The sequence below is a fragment of the Equus quagga genome, chromosome 11, assembly GCF_021613505.1.
Source record: "Equus quagga isolate Etosha38 chromosome 11, UCLA_HA_Equagga_1.0, whole genome shotgun sequence".
NCBI classification, from domain to species: Eukaryota; Metazoa; Chordata; class Mammalia; order Perissodactyla; family Equidae; genus Equus; species Equus quagga.
The window spans coordinates 23,544,018-23,566,310 of record NC_060277.1 but is presented as its reverse complement, the minus strand read 5'-3'; the positions used below and the strand labels follow the sequence as shown (position 1 = coordinate 23,566,310).

Sequence of the window (22,293 nt, the reverse complement as noted above, 5' to 3'; positions counted from 1 at the left end):
TCTAAACTAAGGCCACCCACAACTTATCTTTCCATCATACTAACAAATTCAATTTAAGAGCAAGGAGGAGAGGATGCAGAGAAGCGGGAACTCACACTGTTAGTGAGAGTGTAAACTGGTGCACCCACCATGGAAAACAGTATGGAGATTCCTCAGAAAATTAAGAATAGAACTACCATATGTTCCAGCTATTCCACTTCTGGGTATTTATCTGAAGTACATGAAAACACTAATTTGAAAAAATATATGCACCCCTATGTTCATTGCAGCATTATTTACAATAGCCAAGATATGGAAATAAGCTAAGTGTCCACCAATGGATGAATGGATAAAGAAGATGTGAGATACACACACACACACACACACACACACACACACACATACACACACGGAATACTACGCAGCCATAAAAAAGAAGGAAATCTTGCCATTTTCAACAACATGGATGGACTTTGAGGGTATTATGCTAAGTGAAATAAGTCAGATAGAGAAAGACAAATACTCAAAGATTGCTCTTATATGTGAAATCTAAAAAAAAAAAACAAAAACTCATAGACACAGAGAATAGACTGGTGGTTACCAGAGGGAAAGAGGGTTGGAGGGAGGGCAAAATGAGTGAAGGGGATCAGTTATATGGTGATGGACAGTATCTAGACTTACAGTGGTGATCACCATGTAATGTATACAAATATCAAATTATAATGTTGTATACCTGAAATATATATAATGTATACCAATTTTACCACAATAATAAAGAAAAAAAACAATGTGGAAAAGGTAGCCAAATAATCCATTTGTGTTCTTGGAAAAAAAAAAAGAGAGAAAGAAAGGAGGAAAGATAACCCTCAGTGAGAACTGATTATGAGCCAAAAGGCTGACATATTTTAATTTAGCCTTACTACAATTCTATGAGATTAGGTACTACTAATCCCATTTTATACATGAAGAAAGTAAGGTTCACAGAAATCAGGTATATTGACAGTTGGTTTATAGGATTGATAATTTTTATTAGGCGAAAAAAGAAAAAAGAGATTGTACAAACTGAGAAAGATATTTAATTCCAAATCCAAATAAATCAGAATAAGTAGTCTGAAGGATGAACTAGAAATAAAAGTGGAAATTAGCCATATTTTAACCCAGGAGCTTACATGCAGTATGTACCACTAAAATATATGTAAGGGTAGTTAGAGGGTGGAGCAGAAAACGACCTGAGAAACTAGCCAGTGAAGAGGCTCAGGGCTTCTGAGAATCCAGGGAACCTGTGGACTGCTGCACAGCTGCTTCCTCGGCAATGCCAGCCCTCGAAGCAATTCAAGAGATAACCTGATTCCTCTTTAAAATAGCTTCACTCCTACAGCTACCTAGAAAATAGGTCCTGGTACTACTAGCAACGTGTCTAGGATAGACAGGAGTAATGGTGAAGCCCAGATACAACCCCAAGTCTATCTGAATCCAAAGTCCATAGTTTTCTCTCACTTTAAAATCTGAAACCAAAATTGATCGTTTTTATATTTTTAGGAGAACTGAAATAATTGCACTGATTTACTTAGTAGGGAGGGATACTGACATAGCAGGAAGCCCACTCTTTACTCATAACCCACCAATTCTTCAGAGAGAAAGGAGTTGCAGCAACCACAGATGCCTAAAGGCACTACTTCCAACCAACTAGTCTATGCCCCTAGAGTAGGGCAAGAGGGAGAAGTGGGGAGTTTTCAGTTATATCTATGACTTCCGTTACCACACCAACCCATCTTCCCTCTCCATAACACACACACGTAAGAAACTGGTGAGCGAAACCAATATTACCTCTTCCCATCTGTTCCTTCTCACTTTGTCACCTTTATACAAAACTCCAGAAACCTATAGGGCCCATCTCTTTTCTACCACTGGCAACAATAGGTATTTAAATCAGCTTCTGAGAATACAAAGATTTACCACTTAGTCTTCTCAGAGGAAACGTAAAGTAGCTTGAAATATACCCCAAAAGACCCATGCATACACACAAATAATAATAATAACTTTTAGGAGAGTCATGACCTAACATAAACAGTAAGGCAGAGAGATACACCACAGGACTGGAGAATCTGTCTGCTGGCTGACTCCTTTTACCTGCCCCCTTGTACCTTTTCAGCTCTTAAACAGAGATGAAAGGCACTATAGTATGCATTGATCCTGTATCCATCACCCAGATTCATCCTAAAATAATCCCAAACAGCATCCCCAACTCATACAAGATTTCATTTTTCTTTATAAAAGTCAGCAAGAATATATTTATTTTGCCAAGGAAGTTAAATATATTATAACCTGAGAAAAGTATTAACCATCACTAGCCAATGCAAAAAAAAACTACAAACACACATTTTAAAGAGGAAAAAATCTATGCCGTCTTCAATCCCCAAAGTAAACTTTTGTTTGTTTCTAAGGAGAACACAAGGATCACAGCAAAGAACAGACTTTGCTCAAATGCAGTTTCATACATTATTTACTTAGTTCTAATCTCCTAAAATCATGCCAAACTTTTTATGAAAATAATTATTACAGAAGATCACGTTAAAAGTCTACTGAAAAAAGAAAACTTTTTCCACTTTTAGAAACTTCTTTCTTTTTAGAAAACTTTGCTACCTTTAGTGGCTTTCACAAAAACCTTTATACTTAGGTTTTGTCCCTTTCATAGCAAGGGAAAATAACTGAATTTCACAACTATTTCCACAAATCTATACTTGGACAAAGTTGGACACAAATTTAAGGAAAACTTTGCACCAACATAAAAGCAATTGAGATGATATAATTAAATAATCTTAGAACAAACAGATATTTCTCAACCTACAATAAGTGAAATTTAACAAAATCGTTTTAAGACTGATAAAAACCAGTCGTAAGAATTAGAGCCTTCCCCATAAACATTTTAAAGTTCTTCTCAAGGAATCCATACCAAACACACATTCTATCAATTCCATTTCATAAATTTAAAAAAGCAAAAGCTTATTCCTTGATGACAGGGGAAAGTTCCAAGCATTCCATAGCGGAATGAAGTTTACATAGCGGCCTGCGACACCACCATGGTGGCAAGAAAGGGAAGGAAACAGTGGCAAGTCTCTTAACTGCCACTCCCCCATGCCTGCTCTGGGCTAAGCAGAAAAACTGCGAGTGAGAGTCCATTACAGCTGATCCTACCTGTCGCCATGGGAGCATCAATGCTGGGATGCTGGCGGCTACATTACACTCTGGACAATACTGAGCACAGGTGAATGAGAGCGGCTTCTCAGCAACGCTAGCCAGAACTGAGGAAGACAGCAGTCTGACAAGAAGTCAGGTTTTCTCTATTTTCTTCCCTCCTCAACCTATGCCCTCCACCCTACTTCCCTTGACTAATTTTCCTTTCAATCTGTCTTCACTTTCTTTGGGAATATCTCAAGTTTTTGAAGAGTTATATCTTATATATAAGTTATATCTTATAATCTTTCTTATATTCCACAAAACCTAGCATGATTAATAAATGTTCCACCAACTTATTTTGGTAGTTGAAACTTACCTTTGTATTACTGCAGATCAAATTATACTTCATAAAAAATTAACAGAACCTCCACTCTTGTGGGGGAAAATCCTCTGTATTTTTGTAAATAAAAAGTCTAGAAGACTATATACAAAATGTAAATAATGATTATTTCTAAGCATTAACATAACAGATACTTTTAACATCCTTTTCCCACTCTAAGAATTTTATAATGAACATATTCCAATTTCCTAATCAGGCAACAAATTAACGGGATCAAATTCATGGTGTTTAGCACATTTTCAACCTAGTAACCTTATGATTACACAGGCCATAAAGGTAACGAACTTTATATTAGAACTTTCCTGTAATCTCAGGCTGAAAGTGCTAATATTCACATGCTCCTGGTATGTTCACCACCCAGAATTACTCCTTTATGGCATAATGTAAACCATAAAGCACTGTACAAAGGTATGGGGTTATAGTTCACCTTTGATCAATAAGATTCGAATGAAATTAAAATGTGACATGACATTCTTTGTTAATGAGATGAGGTAATAACACATTTTGGTTCTTAAACTTCTTCCTGTTCTGCACACATTCCTGCAAGTTCATTCCACAGCTGCAAGTTCTTTGACATCTTTTCTCATGATCCAACCCTGCTCTCAGAAGTTCTTCTGAAGTCACAGTCCCACCATTTTGGAATCATGAGTGAAATGTTCCTAATTTTCTCCACATCAAAAGCCTCTTACCTGTGAGCACATACATGAACTAGAAAATACTAGGAGTTAGATAATATCAAAGCATAGAGAAGGAAAAAGGCAAAGGACAAGCTCTATCTGCTCTAAGGTATGGTGTTGCCTACATTCTCCCTAATCTATCAGTCCCTCTTAACTTGTCTGACTCTCAGCCACCTCACACTCTCTGTCCTTCTACCACATCAACCAGGCAAACTCCAATTCTCCCTACCCTGGGCTGCTAATGAAGAAAACCATGCAATCATGCAGACTGCTGCCACGACTGTTCTACTTTAGGTGGACTGCAGTACTTCTATAATCTTATTTTTGGTCAGCAAATTTTCACATATCCTTCATTAATTATTTCAAACTCTCACCACTAGACATTCACACGCACACAAAAGAGACACACAACCATGTAACTACCTCCTCATCTCCCTAGCAAACGGCTATTTGTTGACACCATCCTTTCTTCTTTCACTGCAGTTTCACAGAACAAACTATATATTCCATTTCCTACCCAAGGCCAATCCCTCCAGCTGTGCTTGTGATCCACTGATTCTTACAAATTCCTCTTTTACAGACCCTTGATCCACTAATAATTCCACATACCATTATGATTTTTGCCCCTAAAATTACTGAGGTATAACTGATGTGCAATAAACAAATTTAAAGCATACTATTACTAAGTTTTGATATAGGCACACATCCATGAAACCATCATGACAATCATGATGAAGACAAGATGCACATCAGTAGATGATCTATATCTATATCAGTAAATGACCATCAGTAGATGATATACATAAACAAACTGTAGTACATCCAGACAATGGAATATTATTGAAAGCTAAAAAGAATTGAGCTATCAAGCCATGAAAGACATGGAAGAACCTTAAATGCATATTACCAAGTGAAAGAAGCCAATCTGAAAAGGCTACATACTGTATGATTCCCAGTATATGGCATTCCAGAAAAGGCAAAACTACGGAAGCAGTAAAAAGATCAGTGGCTGCCAAAGATTGGTAGGGGAGGGAGTATAAGATGAATAGGTGAAGCACAGAGGATTTTTAGGGCAGTGGAACTATTCTGTGTGATAACAGTCCATAATGGTGGGTACATGTCTTTATACATATTCATTATACATTATACAGATACATACATATCTGTCCAAACCCACAGAATATACAACACCAAGAGTGAACTCTAATGTAAACTGTAGACTGTGGGTGTCAATGTACGTTCATTAGTTGACAAATGTACCACTCTGGTGGGGGACATTGATAATAGGGTAGGCTATGCATTTGTAGGGGTAGGAAGTATATGGGAAATCTCTAGACCTTCCATTCAATTTGCTATAAACTTAAAACTGCTCTAAAAAGATAAAGTCTATTTTAAAAAATCATATAACAATTTTGGAGTTGAAAAGTACAATAACTAAAATGGAAATTTCACTAGAAGGGGGCTCAGCAGCATATTTGAGCTGGCAGAAGAAAGAATCAGCAAACTTGAAGACAGGCAATTGAGAGTATCCTGTCTGAGTAACAAATAGAAAAAAAGAATTCGGAAAAACGAACAGAGCCTCAGAGACCTGTGAGACACCATCAAGCCTATAAACGTATACAGAAAGGGAGTCTCAGGAGGAGAGAGAAAGAGGCAGAAACAATATCTGAAAAAGTGATGGCTGAAAATTTTTCCAATTTGATGAAAAATATTAATCCACACATCCAAGAAGCTCAACAAACTCCAAGTAGAATCCATACCTACACATACCATAGTCAAACTGTCAAAACACAAGGACAAAAAGAGAATCTTGAAATTAATAAGAAAAATAACTTCTCATGTACAAGAGATTCCCATAAGATTAATAGCTGACTTCTCATCAGAAACCATGGACGCCAAAAGACAGTGGGATAACAGAATCAAAGTGCTGAAAGAAAAAGACTGTCAATCAAGAATACCATATCCAGCAAAACTCTCCTGCAAAAAACAAAGGAGAATCAAGTGAGGAAGGAAAATCGAAGAAATCAAGATATTCCCAAATACAAAAACTGAGAGAATTCATCAAAGGCAGATCTTCTCTACAAAAAATACTAAGGGTAGACCTTCAGTTAAAATGAAAGAACTATAGAGAGTAACTCAAATCCACACAAAAAGTAAAGAGCACTGGGAAAGGTAACAACACAGTGAAAGAGTAAAGACAGCATAAACATATTTTTATCATGACTCTTTTTTTCTTCTGTATGATTTAAAAGACAACTGCATAAAGCAATAATTATAAAACTGTGTTAGAGTGCTTATGACAAAGATGCTTAGCCACTATGCAATAACATCCATGCTGAACTTGTGTCAAAATCCCTATCATGTTGGAGGCTAAATTGCTTGGGTAGCGATAAAATACTATTCAATCTACAAACTCTGCATGCTTTCTAAAGTTCTATTAAGTAAACTCTCAATAAAACTATGAAAACTGTGAATGACTTTAAGAGTTAAGCTTTTCCAGCTTCTGCACAGCAAAAGAGACAATCAACAAAATGAAAAGGCAACCTACTGAGAGAAAATATTCACAAGCCATATATCTGATAAAGAGTAAATATCTAAAATACATCAAGAATTCATACAACTCAATAGCAAAAAATAATAATAATCCAATTAAAAAATGGGCAGAGGAACTGAATAGACATTTTTCCAAAGAAAACATAGAAATGGGCAACAGTTACATGAAAAGTTGCTCAACATCACTAATCATCAAGGAAAGCAAATCAAAACCACAATGAAATATCACCTCATAACTGTTAGAATGGCTTTTATCAAAAGACAAGAGATAACCAAGTGCTGACAAGGATGTGGAGAAATTAGAATCCATGGATTCCTTAGCAGATAGAAGTCTCTGTTTCTGAAAGGACACCTCCAACAGGGTTTTCACTTCCTAATAATCAACACCTTAAATTTCAGCTATTTACCCAATTAACTCATGGAAGGTGAACTAATGTTATACTAAATTATGGTACTCTAAAATATTGCACAACAATGATACTCATACTGGTTGAGATAACATTTAAGAATTTAGGGAGTTAAAAATGACTTATCAAATGTTTATTCTGGTAGGGTGCTACAAATACTGCTTTATAATTAATGGAAAACTGCCAAATTGAAATTTCTTAGATAAATTTATATTCTAAAGCAAACTTAGGATCATGCTACTGCTAGTAGAATTTTTTTTTGTCCGTTTATTCACTTATTTACTCAACAAACATTTATGGGGCACCTGCTATATGCCAAGCACTATGCTAGGAACAGGGGATAAAAAGACAAGGTCTCCACCCCTCAAAGTGTGCACACTCTAGTGAGAAGCTCTCATTCTGAAATAAAATAATTTATGACTAGAAGGGATCTTATAGTTCCCTTATTTCACAAATAAGCAAACTGGGACTCATAGCTAATTTAGCACTCAAACACTCAGGTCTGCAGATTTCCTGCCTCATGTTCTTTGCACCACCCTTTTTCCGACTAAAGAGTGATGATGGAGTGCTTCCACATGAGTGAAGCAGAAACATGGAACTGTAGACAATACATATAATGGTTACCAAATTAGAAATATGTAAAGGAAATGGATGATATAAATATTTAACAATTTAAAGACAGAAATCCCTATGAGACGTGATTTCATAATAAAGTCCCAATTAGAAACTAAAGAACTAAAGTAAGAAACTGAAGAACTAAAATAAGGTAATATAACAGTAAGCCTTCTAAGACATAATTATGGTTTTGCCTGTTTACTGATCTGTAAAATGGGGATATTAAAAGCACTTATTTCATATGATTGTTGTGAAAATTAAATTAATTAATACTTGAAAGCATTTAGTAAGCCTTGTACCTAGCATATACTCAGTAAATGTTAGGTATTCTTATGGACAATCCTTTCTTTCCTTTTTTTTTTTTTGGCTAAGGACGTTCAGCCCTGAATTAACATCTGTTGCCAATCTTCCTCTTTTTTTGCATGAGGAAGATTAGCCCCAAGCTAACGTCTGTGCTAATCTTCCTCCACTTTATATGTGGGTCGCCACCACAGCATGGCTGACAAGTGGTGTAGGTGCACACCCAGGATTCAAACCTAAAAACCCTGGCCAGTGAAGTGGAGTGCACCGAACTTAACCACTACGCTGCAGGGTCAGCCCGGGACAATCTTCTCTTAAATCCACAAGTGTGTCATATAAAGACAAAAAAAGGGAATGATCTATTTTTAAGGTAGTATTATTATGGTCTTATTTTTCTAACAACTAGTAAAATCTAACACTGAAACATGTATTTCAGAAAAAATATTTAATATGCATAATATCTAACAGTATCACTCCTTTCTCTATAAAGACATATATCAGTCCTAAAATTATAGGAAAAATAGACATTAATTAAATCATTAATTTAAATTAATTAAATCATCATTTAGTTCAGTATTCCTCAGCTTATAAATCCTAAACATTAAGAGAATGTTCAAAGATGACTTTCAAGTAATTAAAAAGTTTATGCAACTTTTCTTGTCTTACATGAAATATCCTTAAACTAATTAACATCTTCCAAATAACCATGCATCATGTACATTAATGAAACTATTTTATATTAATGTCAGTCATTATCCAGTATCAACAACAAAATAAATAACATATTAATATCCACTTACTGCAATCTCTCTACAAGCCGACATGGATATTCCTGTGCCTTCAATTTGCTTCAATGCATACTCCTTTTCATCTTTTCTGCACATGAACAAAAAAAAATTATTTTTTCCTACACATTACTTTCATATTCAAAATTATAACTACAAAAACAATGAAAATGCACTAGTGTCTCAGTGATATGTAAATAGTCTCACTATGCATACACTGTTTATTATTTCTAATAATATTTCAACCACAGAAATATGACATCCCAAAAGAAATTCCTGTCACAATGAAAACATCAGACAGAGCCAAAACACAAAATTTGAAATTAAAACAGAACAGGATACTAAACACAGCATTAGTTTCAAAAAGAAAACAAGCATAAATATAAACTTAAGCATCTTGCAAGATAACTCTACTCCTGTCTTAATTATCTGGAATCTACAAAAGCATTCTGTTATAAACATTAACTACAAAAATAAATGACAGATGTAAACTCCTACATTCATTTAAAGTAATTTCATAATAAAAGAAGCACTTAATAGGAGGCAGGAGCTATAGAAGAATGTCAACCCACTGGGACACCCTAGTTCTCACCTACGACAGGGGACACTCAAAAGCCCCAAGACCTCAAACAAAAGTCTTGGAAAGACTTCAAGACACCAACATCTCATTTTCAAGAACTCTAGGAAAAACCCAGTCATCACATTGAATTTCCCAAATAATGGATGCAGGATTAGGAATTCTAGGAAACCTCAGTACTTATCAGGGTGCTTAACCAAGAGAAGACAGTAGCTCAATAATAGTGAAACAGTCCATAAAAACAGTAATGTATCAGATGAGTGGCTAGGGCAACACAGTATCCTCAGGGTACTGACACCAGAACTAGCCACACCAAGGTGCCAGCTCAGTGTCACAAATGTGGTTCATATTTCGAGTTGTTCTGATAAGAGGAGTATAATCCATCCCTCAGAGTTTTGTCTTTGATTATATTAGAGCCTCAGCAAGGTATCACCATGTCATGATGGTTTTGTCAAATGATAGTACCTAAGGATGTCATTTTCCATGCCTTTTGAAGATCTTCACAATCATCTATGTTACAGGCAAATAAGTGAGTTAAGGTTACTTTCTCCCATAACTAGTTTGAAAATTATATCCATTTTTCTTCCAATACACGGCATTCAGGAAATAATTAAGCAGCACTTTGACAAACAGAAAATGCACCAGATATGTCAACAGGATATCAATTATTAAAATGATAATCATGAAGGTCATTAGAAACATGGAAAATGTTTACCATATATTAGTGAGAAAATATACAGATTATACCATATAAAAATATACATACATCTGGACATAAGTTGATGATATAAAAAATGAAAAACAGTTGTGTTAAGATGTAGGTAGTTATGTTAACAAACTTTAGTGCTAATATTATACTGTCTTTTAAATTAGAAACAGAGAGAAAAAGGAAATACCCAAAACAATTTGACCTTCTGAAAATAGTCACCTACTGAAACAACCTTTAGTATTTTCAAAGTAATATCTTAGGCATGTTTTAAAGAGCAAAGTCAAAAATAGGGAAAGCTTAAATGATCATTTTTTCCTTTTTCTCTATCCTGTTTCCTCTAAACTTAAAACGAGGCTTTTTTCAGACCACCCAGAAGCCACTAAGAAGTACGAGGAGTAGGTGACTGAACGTAATTAAAGCCAAATGTCTCCCCACCTTAAAAGTACATGTGAGCATGTGTGTGAAACACTTGTGCCTGAGATGATTAACACATGCTTACAATGTAAATTTCACACATTTAATAATTAACTACCAGGTATCTATTACTAAGCATTTGAATTTTAAAAATTCTTAAAACAAAATTATATAAGCTTTCTGGAAAAATTTTCATATGAAATAATTTTTTTGACAGAAATATTTCAATCTCCAGTTGCCCTAAATGAAGTGCTCCAGAAGCTCATGTAATTGCATAGTTTTATTTTTAATACTGTAAAGAATATTACACAATCTGGATAGGTTATAGTTGCTATGGAAACTATAAGATTTTTGCAGTAAGTCAAAAAGTGCAAAATTAACACATCACATTAATGACTTTTGAATTTCACATCCAGGCTGTCAAAGGAATTTGAAAGCTTGAGCAGAACAGACTGAAGCATAGGCATCTTACTCTGGATTCCATGGGTAGGATCTAGGAACAAACCCAGTAGTTATTTCACTTAATAAGTTTAAATATAACTTCCATCTGCTAAATTAATAAAATACTCAAAGATCTGCAAACTTAAGATTTATTTGCAGCTTTTACATTAAAAATGAATCAAAGCATCATTCTTATTTCTCTTGTATATTAACTGTCTGATGATAAGTGATGATGTGGCACCTCTGAGGTTCACCGTATGAAGAAGTGGCAGAATCCCAGAGGACATATGGGACTTTCACCACTGTACTATGTCAGTGCCAATCTTTGGTCAGATGCCAATACCTTAGTTATGAAAACTAAAGATGTGCCCTTTCCCATGACATCCACAAATATTTCAATGACTAGCACACGGGCAGGGAAGCTTTATCCCTCTCAAACCGTGTGAGTGTCCCTCTCCCAGAGTCCCTCCAAGTGGTAGTGACAATTCATACCCCACAGCGTATATGTCTCAGGCACACATAATATTAAGCATTGTAAAGATCTAATTTGTTTTACGTGACAAGGCTGAAAAGCAGGTGAACCTGGCCTACACTGCTATGATAGCCTGGCTTTTAGAGGCAGTTTAGGTCTTCCTTAAAACTATTTTATTTCTAAATTACTTTTATTTCTAAATAAAAATAGTTTATTATTTACTATAATAAAGACAGACAAAGCAACTCTAAAGCTTCAGGGAAACTGCTTTCTAAATTTTAGTACATATTAGTTACTAAGGTCAGAGCATATTGAAAATTGCATATTGAGAACAAGCAGAAGAGTTTACTAAATAAAACCAGAATTAAAAATACATATATTTGAAGTATAAATATGGATATGTTTAATATAGAATTTTTTTTCAATTTAAAGACATTTCTCCTATATGTCTATAATGTGTATCAAAACCATGCAGGCTTCACTCAGCAGTCACAAAGAAAAACAATTGTTCAACAGGAACATTATATAACAACAAAATAGAAAAATACACTTGGCAGAGACTGTGAGTCTATTATGTTTTCCACCTGAGATACGATGTTCTGGAAAACTCCTGACGCAAGTAATTCTATAGATAGCAGAAAAAATAAGAAGCATATATTTGTGCAAATTCTAGAAATCATTGCCTTAAAATGAAAGCTCTGTCCCAGGCAGAAAACCAGGCTCACTGGTAGAACTTAAAGGTAATTCCAGGAGGAATTTTTCAAGCCTAAAGAAGAAAGTTCAGGAGGAACATCTCTTGAATGAAATATTAGGAACTGGTTTAATGAAAAAAACAGTCTTACATCTTTCAATAATGTTCAAATTTGTGCCCAGCTTCAAATCACTTTTAGCAAGGTGAAGCACCATTCAGCATCCTGCATGCACAAGTACAGGTGCATAGAGCCTGTATAGGTAAGGTCTGGCCCAAACCCCATTTGTTGTAATCATAATTAGACAGGCCCAAGGCTTCTTGGCTCCTATAAATAATATTAATAGGTGTCCAGATCAGCCCTTGGCCATCTTTGGCCCCAAGGATCTATGAAAGACAAAAAATTTAGAAGGATCTTTTAAGAAAAGCTGAGGGAATTCAAGCTCAAGCAAGCTGAGGGAAACATTTTAGTCTTCAGACTAATAGGGTTAAAATCCATTTTTGTTTCTAAGGAAAACCGAAGAGGCTTATTATTTTATTTTACATAAACATCAAACTACTCAGTAACTATTTTATGTCCCAACACTGAGCCAAACTCTGAGGATGAACACATTAGAGACTGGCTACCCTAGATAGCACAGAGTTCACAATCCACCTGGAAAGAGATTCTGGGCAAGCGGCAAATATAAACAAATAACTCTGATATGATTCCCTCTGTATCCAAGCAGCATGCATAATAGGTACAGAGAGCATGAGACTAGTATTTCTTTCAGAGCTTTAAGGAGAGAAACTACACGAGTAGTTACTTTGTAGTAACTTTGTACTTTGTAGTAGTTGTTGCCTTTAAAGGAGGGGCTCCTCAGGCAAAGAAGTGATGAGGGTCAGAGAATTCCAGGCAGAAGTATGGCATGAGAAAAATACCAGAGGCACATTCAGGAAATTGCTGGTATTCGATATGGCTGGAAGCTGGGGGCATGATGACAAGGGGCAAGAGATGAGGTTAGAAAAGCAAAGGGAAGGGACCATGTTAGTTCTGCAAAGAAGCTTGTGCTTCATATATAAACAGAGTAGAAGGAAAGGTTTTTAGAACTGAGATGGTACATTAACAGATCTTTGCTCAGAAAGATAACTGTGGTAACAACAAACTGGTGGCAGAGCAAACATTGGGCAGGTTGCGTCAAACGGCCAAATAAGAGGAGATGAAGGACCAGATTAGAATGGGCTAGAATTAGTGGCAGAGGAGAACAAATCTGGATTCAAAAGACATTTCTAAGTCAGAACTGACAGAATTTAGTAACCAATTTGACTCTGCAGGCGAAGGAAAGGAAGACTCTGAAGATGATGAAGTTTCCACTTTGTCTAATTGTGCGAATGATAACACCATTAATCAGAGAAAAGATGACATGAATAAATGGAGACCAGGAAATATAAAACTTTTTTCTAAAGGCAATGAAAGTTACATGTGAAGATTAATCTTCTTAGGAAGGACTGAGATGAGAGACGTGAAAAACAATTAGGAGGTCACTGCAATGTAAGTGTGAGAAGGTGAGAAGCTAGATTAGTATAAGAGAATGTTATCTCCTCAAGGGCCTTAAGATAACCCTGTTACAACCTCCTCATTTTAACGATGAAGAAGCTAGGCCAGCAGCTGGAAGCAGAGCTGAGATGAAATCTGCCAATTTCAAGCTCAACATTCTCCATAACAGAGTGGTAACAGTAGGACTGAAGAAAAGAAGGAACACTTGTGACAGTCATTTTAAAACAGAAATTGGTAGGGCCAAATGAATAAATAATGAAGATTAAGAAGGCTGAATGACAGACAAGTCTGAAGCTCTGAGCTGGTTGATGGGAAAGATGAAACCATTGAGAACAGGAGTTGGGTCAGATCTCAAAAGTTTCTTTAGTTCATAAATGATTCTTTTAGATTGAAAGAAACTCCAACCAAAATTAAAAATATCTGAGAAGTTCAAAAAGGAAATGTTCGAAAGATGTTTCCTGAGGGCCTACCATAGTAGTTTCAGACTGAAAGGACTTGAGCCTACAGATGTGATATTGGCTTGAAAGAAGTAGCACATAGACAAAACGACTTTTTGGTGTCCAGGAAAGAATTTAAGGCAAGAAGAAAAGAAGGGAGGGAGACAAAGAGAGAGAGAGGAAAAGACGAAAGACAGAACAATTTCTGAACACTTCTCTCTCACATCCCTTAAGAAGACAGACAATTCTATGAATTCATCCTTTAAGCATTCTTTTCCAAACCTTAAGAGTAGAATGAAATAATGAAATCATCAGAAATATAGTATCCAAGATGCTACAGTATTACCAGTTTTTATAACTATGTGTCACCAATAAGACATTCTTCAAACAATATGACACCTGAATCTAGCCAATGATTTTTTTCTTCAAGAAGAATGCTAGCATAAATCAATGTTACATCCCTTTCCTTTAATATTTGATGATTTGGCTAAGCAGATTAAAAGGTTTCCACGTCACACAGAAAAATAAGAAAAAAACAATATGGAATAAAAATTTGGAAAAACAAAAACCCAAAAAGGTCATTTAGTTTTACATTGGTATTATTCTGAATTATTCACTATCATGAACTCAATATTCAGCCAGCCTAGTAGTCATGATTCCTTATTTGGGAACTCTTTATTATCTAATACCATATATTTTTTAATTTTTTATCATGAAATTTTCCAAAAATGAAACAAAAACATAAAATAAATGAGAGTGATATCTATGTATCTATCACACAGCTTCAACAATTACCAACACATGGACAGTCTTATTTCCACTGCCTCCCCTTTTCTTGATTATTTTGGAACAAAATCCAGACATCATATCATTTCATTTGTGTTAAGCAGTTCATCTCCATAACATTTTTAATTATCAGGAATTTTTTTGGCTTAAATGATAATGGTCCTTTAAAATAATTCTGAAATATTAAAAATCTTCTAACACAAGATACTGTTATTATTTTGTATTCTCCTTATTAATAAACAACGTCAAATACTAGCAACTTCTTTATGCTTTCATCTATCAAATATTTCATCTACTCATTCTCTATCACTAAAATACAGTAATAGTCTCTCTTTCTCAGTAGTCTCCCTTGCAACATGGAAATCTGACAAGAGTTTATCTTTCTGTCTTCGTTCTTGAAAAAGACTGCCTTTAGGGGCCGGCCCCATGGCCGAGTGGTTGGGTTCGCGCACTCTGCTTCGGCGGCCCAAGGTTTCACTGGTTCGAATCCTAGGCGTGGACATGGCACCACTCGTTGGGCCATGCTGGGGCGGTGTCTCACATGACACAACTAGAAGGACCCGAAACAAAAAAAAAAATACACAACTATGTACCTGGGGGCTTTGGGAGAAAAATGAAAAATTAAATCTTTAAAAAAAAAAGAAAAAGACTGCCTTTATTTAGTCTCTTTTCTTAAAAACTGATTAATATATCTCTTTCTCTAAAAAACAATCTTCGTTTTACACTATTTCTTTCATTTAAAATTCCAGTTCAGATAAACATTTACTATATTACAGGCTCTAAAATGATAAAATTTCAGAAACTCTTATTATGGCAAATTCTTATTGCTCAGAAGTGATTTTAACTAAAAGAAAGATATCTGCAGTAATGCTTTAAGATTTCAGGCATCAAAAGTATTGTTTAAAACAAACAATTCAGGACTGTATTACACAGAAAGTAATCATTAGCAAATATTTAGTGTAAACCAATTTTTTATATAAAACATTATCTTCCTTTGAGAATTCATGAATCTCAAAGCAAGTCAGGCTTACTTGCTACAGAAGATGAAATAACAAGTAATACCAGACATTCCTTTCAGAAATATTTTACTAAGCAGGTGCTGTGTGCCAGGCATCGTGCTGGGCTCTAGGAAGAGTAGGAAGAACAAGATGATCCTTTCCCTTGTGAACCTTTACACAGAGACACACAAGCAATGGACACAATCTGATAAGCGCTATAACAGATGTCTTCGCAAAGTACATCAGATAAAGAATGGAAAGAAGGGTTTGGTCTGATGGACGGAGTAGATAGAAAGGGCTATCAGGTAAATAATTTTCAAAGGGAATATCCCAGTGGATGAGAGATGAGCAAGATTTCATTAAGCAAAGAAGAGGGGGTGGGGCCTTATGGACACCAGAAACATATGGACAAAGCCTGAAGATTAAAATCCATACCATATGGGCCAGCCTGGTGGTGCAGCAGTTAAGTGCGCACATTCCGCTTCAGCGGCCCAGGGTTTGCCAGTTTGGATCCCAGGTGTGGACATGGCACCACTTGGCATGCCATGCTGCGGTAGGCATCCCACATATAAAGAAAGTAGAGGAAGATGGGCACGGATGTTAGCTCAGGGCCAATCTTCCTCAGCAAAAAGAGGAGGATTGGCAGCAGTTAGCTCAGGGCTAATCTTCCTCAAAAAAAAAATCCGTATTCATACACCAGAAATGTACACAATGTTATAAACCGAGATAACCTCAATAAAAGAACTTTTTTTTAAATAGGAACTGGTAGGCACTCGATAAATTTATTGAATAAATGAATGAAATAAATGAATCTTAACAATAAAAAAATTCACGCTATATTCAAAAAATTAGCAGAAGACAAATACAGCTAGAACACAAGACGAAGTAACACATGAAAAGAGCAAAGAAGATGGAATTAGCATAATCTTGTATGGTATGCTAAAAAGCTGGCATTTTTCCTTATAATGGGAAGCCATCAGAGGTTTCCAAGCAAGAGAAACATATGATCAAACAGGTATTCTCAATAAGCAAATAGTACGCAGGATGGATCAGAGGATTTAAAACCAGAGGTAGGGAGACCATTGTAAAAGTTCTGAAAAGGGTTGATGAGGACCAAAATTAGAGTAAATATAATAAGAATAGAGGGAATGTATTCAAGAGGCACTCCAGAGACAGGCTTAGCTATTGTGGCCAAATGTATTGCAGGCATTAAAAAAATATTTGATGAATAAATGTGTATGCACATGTGTGTACATGCATATAAAAGAGAGCTAAGCCGATAGCTAAAGAGGAAAACGAAGACGACTGAGGTTTCTGGCCAGCATGTGGCCTCCATGAAATTAAGGCCATTTACATTACCCTTTCCACATACCACCCCCACCAAAAAGAACGATACTGACAATGAACAAGTTTGCAGGTACAGAATAAATTCACTTGAATATGTTGATTTTAAAGTGGCTAATGGATAGCCAGAAGAAGATGAACAATAGGAAATAAATGGAAGTTAGAAAGTAGAATTTAGAAAAGAAAACATCACTATATAGGCAGCTGTTAAAACCAAAGAAGTAAATGTGATCGCAAAGAGAAAGACCACAGAAGAAAAAAAGAGCTGAAGACGGTGGCCAGTGCTCTTTCACATCATGGCATCTACCTAATGTGAATATTTGTACTGTATACGAGAAAAAACTGACAGCGTTCACGGGCAGTGGTGAGGGACCCACAGGCTTCCACTGCCCCAAACCTCACTGCTGGCCAAAGAACTCAGAGGATTGATAATAGGACCCATAACCCATTCACAGCACCCATGCCACGGGGGTTGGAAAGCCCTTCTCTAGTAAATGCCACCCTTCAATAGGCTGCAGAAGGAGAAACTTTTAAAAGTCCTTGATAATAGGCAAATGTAGATGTGAGACACTCTACAAGAAAATTGGCCTGGATCCTAAAAAGGAAAAAAAAAGAGCGTAGAGAGTCTACTCAAGAAATAAAACAACCAAATACTGTGCATGAAAACCTTGACTAGACTGTGGTTCAAACAGAAAACAGCTGTAAAAGTTTATGTGTAGGACACCTGCAGAAATTTGAATATAGACTAGATATTACATGATATAATTTTATGATGGTTATTTAATTTTTTAACTTTTATTTTATTGATTATCTTCAATATAGGAAAATGGTATTGTTGCTATGCAGGAGAATACCCTTATTCTTAGGAGACATAGGGTCATGTATTTTGGGGTGGCAGGTCATGACACTGGCAACTTAATTTCAAATGGTTCAATGACAACAAAAAACACATTTATATATATACAGAGTGAGAGATAAAGCAAATATAGAAAAATGGTAACAGTAGTTAAATCTAGGTGGAGGGCATGTGGGCATTCATTGTTCTAGAGTTTGAACTTTTCTGCTTTTACAAAATTTAATTTAAAAAAAAATTGAGACGCCGGCCCTGTGGCCCAGTGGTTAAGTCGCACACTCCACTTTGGGAGACCAGGGTTCACCAGTTCGGATCCTGGGTGCCAACCTAGTACTGCTCATTAGGCCATGTTGTGGAGGCATCCCACATGAAGAAGTAGAATGACTTACAAACTAGACAACTATGTACTGGGGCTTTGGGGGAGGAAAAAAAAAGAGGAAGATTGGCAACAGATGTTAGCTGAGGGTCAATCTTCCTTACCAAAAAAAGTGGGCTCTGCAGCAAAAAAAAAAAAATTGAGGAGAGAAGTAACTAATAAGCATCAGTTAGAGAGTTAACAGAAAAACAATAAGAAAGTTGTATACAAAAGCCAAAAAACAGGCATTAAAAGGTAGGTGAGTGGGATAGCCCCAGTGGCATAATGGTTAAGTTCATACACTCCACTTCAGTGGCCAAGGGTTCACAGGTGCAGACCCTACACACTACTCATCAAGCCATGCTGTGGCAGTGTCCCACATACAATATAGAAGACTAGCATGGATGTTAGCTCAGAGACAATCTTCCTCAAGCAAAAAGAAGATTGGCAACAAGTATTAGCTCAGGGCCAAAAGGTAGGTGGGCAAAAGCATCAAAGACAGAAGCCAAGGCAAACAGAAGAGAATGGAAAAGAGTTTATCACATTTGACAGCTGCTGGTGTTTTGCAAGAGCAGGACCAGCAGAGCAAGCACTCGGTTCAAAGCTCTCTCAAGGATGGTCTTATGGGGGATCGGAATTGGCCACCCCAAAATGTCTCTCTCTGGCTTGATTATTTTTAAGAACAAAAGACTCTGAAAGAAACTTTGACCACCCCCCCACACACACACAACTGCCTAAAAGAATCTAAAATAGAAAGGCCTGTTCCAGGAAGGCGCTAACACCATAAGGATTACTGTAGTGTAACGTAAAACGTATCTCTCAGGTCACATTGTCTGTAGTTGGTCCATTTGCATTTCCATCTCCATGTAAATTGCCTTCCACCCCCTTGAAGTCCTAAACCACTACCCCAACATCCTCCTTTGTCTTTAGGTGAAGATGATATTTAAGCTGGCAGCTGAGCCATTTTGGCGAGTTACTCAGTTGTCCTGGGTCTCTCCCATGTATACATGTTATAAAGCTTTGTTTGATTTTCTCCTGTTATTTTGTCTCTTGTGAATTTAATTCGTAACCAAGCCAGAAGGACCTAGAGAGGGTAGGGGAACTCTCTTCCTCCCCTACAGTACCATACTCTCTTTTGTTATTACAATTACTTATAATTGACTCATGGTTTTTTCCCCCAACTCCAAATGAGGAAGGAAATTGACTATCTTACTCATTTCGGTATACTCCTTGGGAGCCAACAAAGTGCCTTGCAAATAGTAGAAACTAAACATTTGTTGCATTGAAATAAATCTGTTTATTAGTCTTGATCAACTTAAATATTTGCAGAATAGAAAATCTGGAAAATTTTCTTTTAAAAATGTATATTCTAAAGATAAAAATAAAGTATTCTGGGGGCTGGTCTGGTGGCGCAGCAGTTAAGTTCGCACGTCCCACTTCTCGGTGGCCCAGGGTTTGCCAGTTCGAATCCTGGGTATGGACATGGCACAGCTTGGCAAAAGCCGCGCTGTGATAGGTGTCCCACATATAAAGTAGAGGAAGATGGGCATAGATGTTAGCTCAGGGCCAGTCTTCCTCAGCACAAAGAGGAGGATTGGCAGTAGTTAGCTCAGGGCTAATCTTCCTCAAAAATAAATAAATAAATAAATAAATAAATAAAGTATTCTGGAAAATAAAACTAAAATGACAGTAATAATCAAATACCAATATTTTATTGGAAAAGTAATCATATCCAAAAATTCACCAGAAAGCAACCATCTCCTTTTAGGAAGGAAGGAGAAAAATATAAATGTTTTGTCATTCTCAAATCTAGCACTGTCAGATCAGACAAAACTGGATCAACAATCTGCTCCTTAGGTACATTTTCAGATTTCAGTCTTCATGAAATCATCTCAACTCATAAGTATCAGTGAAAAACAAATACTCAAAAGAAATTAATATTCAAGTTGTCAAAATCAACACTTAAAATTTAAATACACATGCTTTTCCCCAGACTACTGAAGGGCCTACCAAACCTAGACGACTGAGGAGCCGCTGTCTGATAAAATTTAGGTTTTGCATATTTTTCCTAGCTGATCTTAATTACTTTGATAACAGAGAAAGTGATATTGTGATATAAGAAATATATATTTTGGTCTTCCTCCAGGGTTCCTGGGTCACAGCTCCTAAAACCCTTATAATTTCTTAAATGATTAGAGCATAGGAACATCTTTATTATGATATTTGGGTTTGGTCGTGGAATAGCTCTAGGATAAAAGTGAAAGAAGCTGTTTTGTTATTCATAAAAAGCCCCTTTCAACCACATCTGAGTTTATGTTAATGAGGAGATTTTTGGAAAGTCCCTAGCTAACGACTGGATGAGGGCTGGTTGCCAGGGGAACAAACCAGGTGATTAGAACTTTCAGCCACCCCCATCCCCAAAGTGGGGCTGGAGGTTGAATTAATCACCAATGGTCAACAATTTAACCAATCATGCTTACATAATGAAGCCTCCATAAAAACGCCTAAAGTGTAGAGTTCCGAGAGCTGCTGGGTTGCTGAACTAGAACACATCCTCTTGCAGGGAGGGGAGCACACCCCAAAACTCCATCAGGACAAAAGCTCTGCGCTCAGGACCCTTCCGGACACAGACCTAGCCCTATGTATTCTTCATCTGGCTGTTCATTTGTACCCTTTAACACATCCTTTGTAATAAACCAGTAATGTAGTAAGCAAACTTTTCCTGAGTTTTGTGAGCCATTCTAGCAAATAATTGAGCCTAAGGATGATACCAGCTCAACACAAGGTTGACACAGGGAAGCCATATTGTAGAAAAGAAACCATACTGTAACTTTGAATGACCTCTGAATAACTAACCCAGACATGCTCTGTGGATTTTATGGTCCCTCCTAGCTGCTATAAGTTGATAACTTTGTTCTTTTGATTTCCTTAGGAGTGTGCTGACCCCCCGGCAGAAAGTCTATGCTGACAGCCATCATCAATGAAAACTGAAAGATCAGGGTAAAGGGCATTGCTCTGATCTCTGATGCATATCCAGTAAAACAAAAGACTATCAGAAACTATGTCTGCCCCAACCCAGTGACCAGATGCCTCCCCCACCTGGAGACCAGCCACCTATATGACTGGCCTGTAGTCTTAGTTCTGTAAGATGGTTCTTTCAGACATTAGTCAGCCATCTTCCCCCTCGCTAGCAAGCTACAATAGAAACCTTTCTCTCCTACCCTTTGCTTCTTGACTATTGGCATGTCTTGCGATGGGCAGATGACCTCCCTCTTGGGCAGTAACATGGGGGTGTCATAGGAACCTCCGATTTGTAGCAGGTCAAACAGAAGTTGTGGGTAATTTAGGGACCCACCACATGTGATTGACGTCTGAAGTAGGGGGCAGTCTATGAGACTGAGCCCTTAACCTGTGGGGTCTGTACCAACTCTGAGCAGTTACTGTCAAAATTGAGTTAAATTGTAGGATACCCAAGTGGTGTCAGAAAACTGGTCAGTATGGGAAAAAACCCACATATCTGGTGTCAGAAGTGTTCTGGGAAGTGTGGAGTGTAAGTAGAGTTGTGAATAGAGAGAGAAAAGAGTTCTTCCTTTCAGAGAGTCTATTTCCTAATATAGTAAGCATCCTTGCTGGAACCCAAACCATTTGAACCATTATAATCCACAATCTTTGAAATAAACTAGAAGGAAAAAAGTGAATTCCTTTAAAAGACTTTACTTGAAACTTTAATCAACATGGCACATCAATCATAAAGCAAAAAGTCAGCCATTAGCTACTAAGAATTAATTT

General features: G+C 36.7%; 1 protein-coding gene across 3 annotated transcripts in view; it reads right to left on the bottom strand.

Annotated features, from left to right (window-relative positions):
- The window catches only part of CDK19 (cyclin dependent kinase 19), a 161,973-nt gene that overhangs the window by 101,211 nt on the left and 38,469 nt on the right, over positions 1-22,293 (bottom strand). For all 3 annotated transcript variants that reach the window (XM_046675895.1, XM_046675896.1, XM_046675897.1), the window contains one exon: positions 8,909-8,984. In XM_046675895.1, coding sequence (XP_046531851.1) covers positions 8,909-8,984 — 76 coding nt within the window. The remainder of the gene's footprint in view (positions 1-8,908; positions 8,985-22,293) is intronic.